The 11,685-nt window shown below is 37.5% G+C and overlaps 3 protein-coding genes and 2 non-coding genes across 5 annotated transcripts; 4 read left to right on the plus strand and 1 right to left on the minus strand.

Annotated features, from left to right (window-relative positions):
* Positions 1-1,388: 1,388 nt before the first annotated feature.
* On the plus strand, positions 1,389-3,028 carry WALSEDRAFT_58952 (hypothetical protein; the record flags this gene model as incomplete). The annotated part of the gene is made up of 2 exons (XM_006960836.1): positions 1,389-2,877; positions 2,919-3,028. The coding sequence occupies exons 1-2, from the start codon at positions 2,484-2,486 to the stop codon at positions 3,026-3,028; spliced, it is 504 nt and encodes a 167-aa protein (XP_006960898.1). The 5' UTR covers positions 1,389-2,483.
* Positions 3,029-3,630: 602 nt separating this feature from the next.
* Positions 3,631-5,763, plus strand: WALSEDRAFT_34302 (peptidase M50). Its single transcript, XM_006960837.1, has 7 exons — positions 3,631-3,746; positions 3,797-4,264; positions 4,310-4,413; positions 4,458-4,704; positions 4,750-4,942; positions 4,988-5,275; positions 5,323-5,763. Exons 2-7 carry the CDS (start codon positions 4,151-4,153, stop codon positions 5,697-5,699), a joined length of 1,323 nt encoding a protein of 440 aa, XP_006960899.1. The 5' UTR covers positions 3,631-3,746; positions 3,797-4,150; the 3' UTR covers positions 5,700-5,763.
* Positions 5,764-6,896: 1,133 nt separating this feature from the next.
* WALSEDRAFT_t115 lies at positions 6,897-6,978 on the plus strand. The gene has a single exon. It is a non-coding gene; the product is annotated as a tRNA-Gln (tRNA).
* A 1,334-nt stretch (positions 6,979-8,312) lies between these two features.
* WALSEDRAFT_t116 lies at positions 8,313-8,385 on the plus strand. The gene has a single exon. It is a non-coding gene; the product is annotated as a tRNA-Lys (tRNA).
* Positions 8,386-9,530: 1,145 nt separating this feature from the next.
* WALSEDRAFT_61658 (hypothetical protein) lies at positions 9,531-11,418 on the minus strand. Its single transcript, XM_006960838.1, has 4 exons — positions 10,784-11,418; positions 10,575-10,731; positions 9,988-10,514; positions 9,531-9,931 (listed from the first exon to the last, which is right to left on the minus strand). The coding sequence occupies exons 3-4, from the start codon at positions 10,069-10,071 to the stop codon at positions 9,857-9,859; spliced, it is 159 nt and encodes a 52-aa protein (XP_006960900.1). The 5' UTR covers positions 10,072-10,514; positions 10,575-10,731; positions 10,784-11,418; the 3' UTR covers positions 9,531-9,856.
* Positions 11,419-11,685: the final 267 nt, after the last annotated feature.

Raw genomic sequence — 11,685 nt, forward strand, 5'->3', positions numbered from 1 at the left:
GACACGGTGCCTAGCAACCCAGCTACGTACAGGTCACTTCCCTACGACTAAGTCATACCGATACCGATTCAAACTAATCGACTCACCTAAATGCAGGACGTGCGGCGTAGATGATAGCATCTCGCACAGAGTATTTATATGTAGAAGACACATAATGGCAAGAATTACCTTGCGAAGAAAGATAACCAAGATCAACATTCGGTTCGAATTAGGTCCAATGCTCAGGAACGCACAAGCTCTTCAAGCCCTTTACGAGTTTTTCAAACCACAATTGACTACGTACCCAAGATACTCCGGTGGTTCGGCGTAACCGAGAAAATTCCCGGACACGCAAATCATCAAGACATTTTACGACACTAGTCAAGAAACGCTTCCTACCAATTCAACATGCCATTCAAATCCTCATGCTTTAAGAAGTATTGATGGACGCAGTTTAACTTTGTATCGTCTTAACAATATATTTAGATTTCATCATCATCATCATCGCGGCTAAATTCCTGTATTTCTGCCCATAGCGAAAAGGTTTCTTTTTTATTACTTCTCACTGGTAAAATGTGTACCACAGCTAACTCACATCGCTAGCGCTTCAAAGTGATTCATTCACTCAAGTGCATTTTGTGTGGCGTATATAACCATATATGACGTTATTTATTTATTCGTAGAAGACATATTATAGCAAGAACCACATTAGAGACAAAAATTTCCAAGATCAACACTCGGTTCAAATCAGGCCTGATGCTCAGGAGCTTTAGATTCCATTTACGAGCGTCTTAATGTGATATTGCCTATACACGTAAGAGACACCAATGAATCAGCTGAAATTCAAATAACGGAAATGCGATCATCACATTACTGCGTCTGTAGAGAAATGCTTTAGTAGTTCAGTAAGTCATAATATTATAAGAAACTGCTGGCGAACGTACTTAAAGTGGTATCGACAACAATACCTTTAGATATCATCATCATCATCATAGAAATAGTTATCAATCTGATGCTAGATTACATTGAAGCATTAATGCTAGATGGTCAGAGAGTCATAATTTATATAGAGAAAATCCTTTAGTAAACAACGTAAAACAGAAGAGTAATGCCGGGTGAGCAAGAAGTAGCAAACCAAACAGCGGAAATGGATTTGAAGAAAGTAAACATATCGCTTTATTCAAAACTAGCATCAATGTCATGATACCAAACACGATAACGACTTTCGCAGTTTGACTAGAAGAAAGAGAAAGAGCCTTCCATGCATATTTAGAAACTTAGAAACAAAAGAGAATAAGCGATTGAGAAAGCCTTTATGGAATTCGAATACAAAAACTTAGCAGAAGACAGGGACATATTCAACTCGCAAGCAGTCACATAAGTTAGACCAATGCTACCACCACCACAATGGAAAAAGCCTTGAGAAGAAGTTCTTGTAACTCTGGTTGATACAGACAGAATTAAAAAAAGCATCGGTCTCAGTTTTAATTTTACTCTAACGTAGTGTTGACATGCATAAGATTGGTGGAAGGGGACCCAAAATGCCCTCACCACGCATTATCAAAGGAAAATCTGATGTTAGTCAACCCTAGACAGGACGATGGAGGCCAATTTTCGTGGTCGTAATTGGCTCTTCAGCACATCAATACTCCTATCAAAAGACCTGGCCTAATATCACTGTATCTAACTTCAATAATAGCTAATGACCATCTTGAAGGTTTTTGTGATTTGGACGACAAGAACAGAATAAAAAATTTGGGTGGCTATATTACAGCTAGTATTTTTGGTTGTTTGTTTGCAGTTTATGCCATTTACCGTATTGGAGATGGTTTCACATCTCATCGTAGCACTGAACCCATAACTCTTGAGGGAACTAAACCCATGATATTAATGGACTAATGGCTATGACAGCCCTGTGGTTATCCGGCCTGCATTTTCTCATAAGTCCCGTAACAAAAGAGAGGATTCTGGAGGCGCTACTATCTATGATCCTAACTTATCCCCATGTGGTACCGTGTTGGAATATTCTTTTGGTGATGTCGAATATTCTTTATTACATATGGAAAATGCTTAAAGTCAACCTATACTGAGACTGGTTATAAAAGTTTCTAAGAATTCAGATGTAAAAAAGCGAGACAGCCAACAGTTTATGGACATGTAGTGCACCTCATGGATAAGTAACCTGGTTTATAATTGTCTTCACCAAGAGGTGCAGGTTCAGGAATTGAACCTATGGCGGGAAAATGTCATGTCAGTTTATGCATTTATATCTTCTTATGTTTTTTAACATTTCTATCTGGTCATATAAATTACGTCGACATATCAGGAGAAGAAAAATTGGGTCTTTCTTTTTAGACTTTACTAAAGCACGAAGTAAACTTGTCAAAAGTAATAATTTTACGGAAGATATGAAGTATGTTTCAAAACATTACGACTCCGTTGAAGGAATGCTTTCAGATTAAATCAAACCTAACTAAAAGCTTCCCGCATTATAGCGATTAACGATGGGGAAATCTAGGAAAGTTTTAAATGCTTTTTCATTTATTCATACTTCTTCATTCCATCATCAGTGCATCATCAATCATGTGAAACATGTTTCTAGTGAATCTCCTTTTATTGTATATATTTGTGGTCTACACCTCACTGTTTTTAATTCTATCCTACCAACAAGAATATCTGATGCGCAAGAATGCGAAAGTGTTGACTTGTGCACTCTTGACTCAGATACTGGCGCTGGTTATGGTACTTCGTCTGCTTGGGCTCAATTAATAAAGTTCTATACCAGGGAAAAACTTATTACCTGCGCTGACTCTCAAGAAATATTTCATTTAGGAGATGTGTCTCATTCATCTCCTGTCGTTAATGAGAAGATTTCGGGTCTACTAGCTTGCTGCAGTGGTAAGTTTGATAATTTAAGCTACTTTTCTGGATATTTGCAGATCAGACGTCTATGCAGGTCGATGGTTTGCAGACAAGGTCTCGAACTGGTTTGTTATCATATGTTCAAAGATCCTTTGAAGGCTTGGTAAATTATGGATTCGCTATTTGAAGCAGATAAAGTAGGAAGTTTAGCTGTAGAGGCTAACTCAGTGTGTAATTATGTTAAGAACTTATATGCTGATCTGGTTTGGGTCCGCGCCAATGAAGACTTAAAGAAGCTTATGATACAATGAACTTTTATGATATTTAGAGTAGCACCATGTCTCTCGAAGGATTTATGTAAATCAGAAGTTTTTAGTTCAACGGCTACATATGATACCATCTTTGATAGTATATCTGAAATACTAGACTATCTGGCAGGCTCATAACATCAAGTTATTGTACAACAGTATCTCATGGTGGTATTGAGAGTCTAGGGCAAAGGCTGTGACAGTGGTCGACTGGATTAATCCATGTTGCTTCAGTCAAAACTCAACCAGCCCACAACGTAATTTACTTCGAGATGCTACAACAGATTGATATTTTTAATCTTTATTGTACAATTGAGTGTTACGCTTCTTTAAGGGTTCCCCTCAGACTTCATATGATTAACGGCTATTTTGATATAGAAGTATGATAGATACAGCATTTAAAACGAGATGATGGAATTTCGCGCAATCTAATACATTCAATCAAAGTTTAACTGTATATAATTGTTTTAATTGATTTACTCGTATTGTGCACAGCATAGATCACAGCAGCCTGAAATTTATCTTATTTAATCGTATACACGTACATTTGCACAGTTCTAGCATGCTGCTTCGTGAACTGGATGGAATGAAGATCGTCTAGACGCGTTAATGACTGCCGAAAATGGGCGAAAAAGGTATCATCATACATTAGATAGGTAGCGCTACTCTAAACAGATCTGAAATAACTTCTACTTAATGTCCTCAGCGGAGATACTCCGGATAAGATAAGGAATGTGCTGAAACCCTTTGACAGGGGCTGAACCTTGAATTATAAAATATGCTGTGACATTTATACACAGGTTCCTCAACTTCCTATCCTCACTTCTCTCGTACCATCATATCGTTGGTAAATGAAGAGATTCGAATTTAAGAATACGGGGAGGTTAAGGGGTATAGTCAGCAGCCAGAATAATGGTTACTTTCGCCATATATATGACATAGGCGTAGTCATCTCTGTAGCATCAGTATTCATCTCATACGCAGTACTCCTGACGGATTCAATGAGCATTCTGAAGACATTATACAATCTTTACAAGGCCTCTTTGCACCCACTTAGGGTGAGGAGCGTTGAAGATTATACTGCCCTTGGTGACAGTCTCATTATCAAGCCAGTTGTGAGTATAATCTTGGTCACTTGAGTATGCTTACACGACGATAAGCTCCCTGGGTGGACAACACCTCTTTCTGATCTGCCTGCATTTATTTTGTCTTTCTTGGCTGTGCAGACATTCCACGAAGCTGGCCACGCCGTCGCAGCTGTATGGTACGTATCGTCTAATCACGAAGTAACTCTAATGAGAAATACAGTGAAAATGTTGACATCGTATCTACTGGAGTGGCGTTAGCGTTTCCATTCATCCCTGGAGCATTCGTAGCGCTATCCCAGCAACACCTTTCGAACATTTCGTTAAGATCACACGCGAGAATCATATGTGCAGGCGCATTCCATAATTTCTTACTAGCATTATTACTAAGTGTGGTAGCATATGTTTTCAATGGTCAGTTATATGAGTATGTCGGTGATTACGGTCGTGCCGTCACCAGCGTTTCTAAGGTGAGTCAATAAAGTGTAATTGTGTTCATCCTAACATTACCATAGGGTAGTGAGCTTTATGGGTACATACATCCCAACACGATCATTACATCCATAGATGCCCTGACATTCAGCGTCGAGGCACCTAAAAATGAAGCTGATATAGACATATGGGATCGCTATTTGTTATCGCCAATAGACCAAAAAGAGATTGCATCACGCCCTTACGCTTGGGCTGTTGATAAGGAGGCCTTCGATTGTAAGTGCAGTCATTTGTTTAGTGCTTTCTAAGTAACAGCTCCAGCATCAAATAAATCCTGCTGCTTAGCCGGCAACCTTGGGGAGCCTATCAATACCGCTGCATGTTTCATACCTTATCAAACATCCTCTCTCACCAGTGAGCAAGCTTGCTTCGAACCGTCGGAGGTTATGCTACAGGATACCACGGATTGCCGGGATCTAGACGAGGAGAAGTCTATTTGTGTGCGCCCACATCCATGGTCTCACATCGTGCGCGTTGGTTATCTTGGTGCACAGAATGAAGAGGAGAGTATTTTGTTACAGAGCAGTAAGCGCTATCTGTGGGAGAATCGTACGTTGCTGCACTTACATAGGCAAATCTAATGCATAACCTTACAGTCAAAGTATCACAATACACGCAGAAACACCCATTACTGTTTCCAGACTGGTTTGTCAAATTTTTCTCAACAATTACGCAATATATTATAGTATTATCAGTCACATTTGGTCTGGTAAACATGCTACCTATACCTCTATTAGATGGATCTGAACTTGTTCAGGTAGGACTACAAACATCAAACCTACGTCTATTCCACAGAAGAGTGCCTAGGGATGACCTTATAGAATTAGAAGTTGGTCGCACTAGCTCACAAGCCTATAAACACGATTCAATAGAAAAGCATACAACTCGCTTGTTGAACGCATTCACTTTATCACTACTTGTATTTGCATTAGGAGGATCTGTCCTCCTACAGTTCATTGACAGCACCGTGTGATCATTCGCATAGGCTGTAGTTATGAGTAATTCAATGTATATTAATAATTCATTGTTGTGTAGCCCCCGTGGACAAGTTTAGTGTGTAATTTATTTGATCTTCAAAACAGAAGTGGTACCTAGGTTTTCTGTAATTATACATAAATTTTTCATTTGGAAAAACACACGGGTATACCAATTCCATTGTTCCCCAAACACAGACTTCATAGTGACATAATTAAATTAACAAGCTAGGCATTGTCCGTTTGGCTGCAAATGAGACTCTAAGCGGCGTTGTTATGCACCAGCTGACAAAACAGTTTCATTATCTATTTGTTGAAGTCACTTCATTTATACAACACGACGGCTCATTTGCTTCTAAATAGAACTGCGTTAGCTTTAAGCAACAAGAAATGTTACTATCACCGAGCCTTGCATCTATCAAGGTACACACCATCCTACTGGTCCATCACGGTCCTATTTACTCTGAATAATCTCCCACGAGCCGAACTGAGTATTCGCTTTACGATGTCGGAATTGAGGCCCAGAAGCCTAAGACTAGTGATTAGAAGAAGGATCTGAAAGTTATGCCGTGGTTTCAAGAACATTATCTTTCTTGTTGTTGATATGTTTCTAACAAATACACCACTACATTGATAGAAGCCTATATGGTTCGGAGGTTTATAGAGCTGAGGAAAGTTGCATTCGGCCGACGAGTTTAGATAGGCTGATAGCGTACAGAAACGTGAGATTTCCAATAAATACAAACATATGTCCACTTTCCGTAAGATTTCCTTGGCTATCTGTCATACGTAGGCTTGCCCATTACATAAAGTGCTGACATATCTCCCAGAATATGGACCCCGACCTCCGGATTCTGTCCTAGGAATGCAAGTTTAAGAAGCAACAACGAAGTATGACTTTCGTTAGATTTTAATAAAATTGCTCATTTTAAAATACTTGCATCACCGAAGACCTCTTCTAAATCATCCCGATGATGATGATGAAATCTGAATATATTTTTAGGACGTACAAATTACAAATTCATCCATCAATACTTCTTACAATGTCAGAATTGTTTTTACTACTTTATTTTGGGACTCTAAGCCCTCATTGCCACACCAGAGCAGCGGCACTACATCGTCCCTAAGAAAATATTTTTGCAAATTTTCACCAGGTTCTTAGATATTATAGTCTATTAAAGTAGCCGCTACCATCTGGTTTTGTAGTGTAGCGGTTATCACAGTGGATTTTGATTCACAAACATTCCATTAACCCCGGTTCGAATCCGGGCAAGACCTCTTTTTATACGTTCTTAATCGTAACTTTTTGTTTGTATATATAAAATGCCGAGTATTTATATTTGTTTGGATTTTTAGATAGAGCTGACATGCTATATGGTAAAATCGCTAAACTAGGGTGCAACATATTAAAGTAGAGATTTTTCTTCGGTAATTTCGACTTGGGTTTGATTTTGGTTTCCTCTATCTTATATTTATAACTCATTTATATATATATGTTCAGGCTACAAGACCTATTGTATGACTAACATAAAAGCAAGTCAAGTCGTTAAAGCCAAACGATATCATCACACTCAACACATCTCAATACAAGGAATTTCGTCTATTCTGTGCTCTCCGGGATCAGATCCAACAGAAAAAAATCCCAATCATTGAGTTAGGATAGAAAGCCCTAACAGTATTACTATTCAATGTTCTCCCTTGATGTGAATTTCTGATAGGTTCTTAGATCTATCAATAGGATTAAAATTATCAAATTTACTCTTATTCAAGACAATTGTATAAGTTAACGATCCGAGTCAAGTGCTAATTCACTTATCTCCACCTGACAACGCCCACTGGCTCATAATAAAACCTTTTTGAAACAACCTGCTTTTCTCATGCATCCATCCTGAGATAGTTGTTGCTCATTAGTTCGTTCCCATCATGTTAAAGAGCGCACGCAATTTTTACTATAATTAATAATTGAGTTACAGTTGTTTGTAGTTAGAATAGAAACAAAGATCGATGATCATCATAAGTAGTATTTCCTTTGAAGAAATTGCGAACAATTTGTGTTCCACAATTGACATAGTAGATATATTTGGGAATGTTAAAATTTAACCCTTCTATTACCAATATCAAAGTGAAAACAATATAGTGTACGCACATGTACATGTACATATATGATCGATGTTTTAATTCAAATGGATGCGCTGAAAATACAGTGCCATTTAATCGACAGGTATGAAGAAGTATAAAGATATATGTAAGGAATGGGGACAGTAAGGAATACGAACTCTACATATAAAAATAGATCTTGCACGAAAACATTCATGTGGATGATCAGCATATAACATGATATAATTATCCTTAATCCGCCAGCGGATTGAGCCATTTTTTATATGTTTGATTGTTTCGTTTCTTATGTTATCACAGAACTGAATGACAATTAGAAGTACTGTAATTTTAAAAGAGCTGAGAACATATAGGTGGGCATCAATATAATTAGATGCAACGAGTTATTATAAAGCAAAATATGCCTCAGAAATTTCAGAAAAAAAAATGGTAATATATGACGTAAGATATACTGTAAACTAGGATATGCAAGATGCCCAACTTTCTTTCATTCACAAGCCTCGCTAGCTCAATCGGTAGAGCGTGAGACTCTTAATCTCAAGGCTGCGGGTTCGAGCCCCGCGTGGGGCTAATTTTTATTTGGATTTTAATGTTATTTTTTCCATTGAAAAAGTTCTATACTTATTTTTAGTACAACGAATATTGGACTCAAGTAATATTTTCTGAAACACGTACCCTTACAAAATTAGGAAATTAGTGTTGTGTGCATTTTTGTTTATTACCGTCGGACTCTTCGCTTCCTTATGAATTCTAAGTATGTTGGCAACAACTATACTAAGATAGCATGTTTTTTCTTTGTCTTTAATATTAATGTTATTGGGTTTATTAGTATTACTCTAGAGAAGTCGGTGTAGGTGAAAGAAATCAATACAGGACCGTATGTAGGTTTAACGGGTGCTTTAAAAGATCAATACTCCGAGTCAATGTATCTTTCAGACCATTTCAAACACTAGCCTTAAAGTTTGAGAAACGTTGAGATTAACGAAATAATTAAGACTATCTTACATTAATAAAGAATTGAGCCTACTTCACATTTATAGATGTTTTCATATATGTATTTGTATATCTGTATTTGTTAATTTATAAATTTATCGAAAGCAATAAGTTTTTGTATCTTACTTTTATTTATGATATTCCATATTTTGTACTTTATATATTAAAAAAAAAACTTCACAGAACCAGCCATGGTCGTGAGGGGGGACTGTGTGTTTATTTTAGTGGCCATAGCATTTGTGGTGACAAGAGTACCAAGTGTATAATCTATGAAGTTAGATAATTTAGACACACTAAATGGTTCGATTGCACCGAGATAGGGAAGTTGTGCTAGTGGTGAAATATTACTGTTCTCAGCTGGATCAAAACCCTTTGTATGAATGCTTTTGTCTTCCTTGCTGCCAAAGGCGTTTATACTACTATGACAGCGATCTTAGCCTATGCCTCTCAAGATTGGGCTACACCGTTAAAACCAAGACGATTTGGCTCATGACATAGCACACGTTAATTCAAGAAGCTTCTCTATAAGTGCTCACTCACCAAATTGGGACAATTTGGGAGTGGTTCCAGTTATTAATGAAAATGGATCAAAACTTACGAGTGCGACACAGATGTTCAGAAACATTGCAATATAGAGTTGTTATCGACGGAGAGTTTGCAAGAGGCTGGTTTACCAGAGGACATGAAGAAACACCGAGAGATATATACTGTAGATGGATTATTGAAGAACATGGAAAGCCACTTCAACTTTATTGAGTCGGGAAGTGGGAGAGATAAAAGAGAGGCAGATGATTTCACATATAGGTACGGTGTTGCACCAGGACATGATAAGACTAACTTAGCCTTATATTATGTTTGGACTTATTTAGTCAAAGCATTAACAAAGCTATAAATAGAGAGCTCAGTGCCAGTAGATTTTGTGGATATGCTTAAAGGACGAAATTGGCAGGGGTATTTTGGCTTACTCATAAATCAAAAATGGGATAGCTGTTGGATGTATGTTCAAAACGACATATAAACCTACCTGGTTAGAGCATAATCAAATAATTTATCGATTGATAAGTATAAAACATAAATATTTTAAATAAAAGTAGGATACAATGTCAGAATAACCGATACAGAGCTGGACATACAGCATCATTTAGTAACTAGGGACAAAAGGGACAGGTAATTACGTACAGATTCTGAGGCAACAACAATGGATATAGGGGCAAGGAAAACGGATGTACGGCCAACAACAAAGATAACGATGTAAGAAACCATATCTTATGCCAAAAACGCCATCTACTTTAGATCACATTATACTTAATACCTTTTTAACCAATAATAGAACGCGTTTGATATTTACAGACCAACATTATTTAAGCAGGTAAATTCTTCTTTACCTCCGAAAAGTCCGCAATGCAAATGTTCTCTCCTATGCGACGGGTATTAATCTTTCAAGCTCCAATAACTCGAAAAATGAGCTACCCTAACAGAATATAAAAATGAACATACCCGATATAATTAAATCAACCAAAAAACTGATTTTTAATATATATACTCTTTAGTATATATAAGACCTCGATTTTTATTCATCATAGTATAAGGCTGGTAACCATAAGTATTGATATACTCCCTATGCCCCAAAATAATCAGAATGAATGGAACCCAACGCTACTACTTTTACTTTGTAGTCTTCTTTACTTCTCTCTCTTTCTTTACTACTTTTTTCAGTTCAGAAGTTTTCATTTTAAAAACACTTTATTGGTAGAAGGAGCACCTACTAGTCTAACCCCTAGGCCGGCTTATGCCGTGGCTAACTTTAGCCCACGGTTATATGGGGATTGTCACTTCGTCTGGCATTGATTGGAGCAGGAGTTGTGGTTACTGGAACAACTTGCGCAGGCTCAGGTGGAGCAGCTTGTATTGCAGCTATAGGATCTGCACTAATTTCAGCACTTATAGCTTCTTTAACTCCACCTGGAGATACTACCTTATCAACCAATGCCATTCAGTATAACGCAAATGCCGATACCAAAGTTACGGAGCAGGATTATAACGCTGCAAAACTAAACTGCGTCCATCAATACTTCCAATAGTATGATGTTTTAAACGATGCGTTAAATATGCTGGAAGCGTCTCTTGTCTAATATCGTAAAAAGTTTTGATGAATTGCGTTTCTCGTATGTACTCGATTAAGCCGGATCATCAGGATACCTTGGGTATATGGTTAATTGCAGTTTGAAAAACTCGTAAATTGATTATAATGCTTGAAAGTTGCTAAGCGTTGAATCTAATCTGAATCGCCAGCAATGTGACTTCGTTATAGTATGAAAATTTCCAAATAATAACAGAGTAGTGAGACAGATTGTCGCTCTGAGAAGGTATCTGTGCGTAGTTGCTTGTCACTTTTTGTCCTTAGTTAATAAATGATGCTGTATGTTCAGCTCTGTATCGGTATTCTGACAAAAGGATTCCAGAAACAGAGGGCGCCAATGTGTGGATTTTTTTTTTTGAATCACGGACTAAGTTGGTATTTAATATTTATAAACTTTGCACTCATGTTAACCTGAGAGGCCTAATATCCTTGACTGGGCGGAAGAATTAGGCGTCCAGAGAAAGGAATATAAAATGTATATGATGGTCGTTGTCTTACAAGATGTGTATATATTATGACGCGCATTGGTGACTGAGGTGATTTTGAATTTTGAGAGGCGCGTATGGTAAGGAGATCAAGTAGGTAAAGTAGGATATTGGGAAGCGCGAACGCTAAGTAAGATAATAATATTAAATAAGAAGTAGGATTGAGACTGACTCTTTATGATGATGATGATGAAATCTAAATATATTAAGACGATACAAAGTTAAACTGCGTCCATCAATACTTCTTATAGA

The sequence above is a fragment of the Wallemia mellicola genome (assembly GCF_000263375.1).
Source record: "Wallemia mellicola CBS 633.66 unplaced genomic scaffold WALSEscaffold_43, whole genome shotgun sequence".
NCBI lineage: Eukaryota > Fungi > Basidiomycota > Wallemiomycetes > Wallemiales > Wallemiaceae > Wallemia > Wallemia mellicola.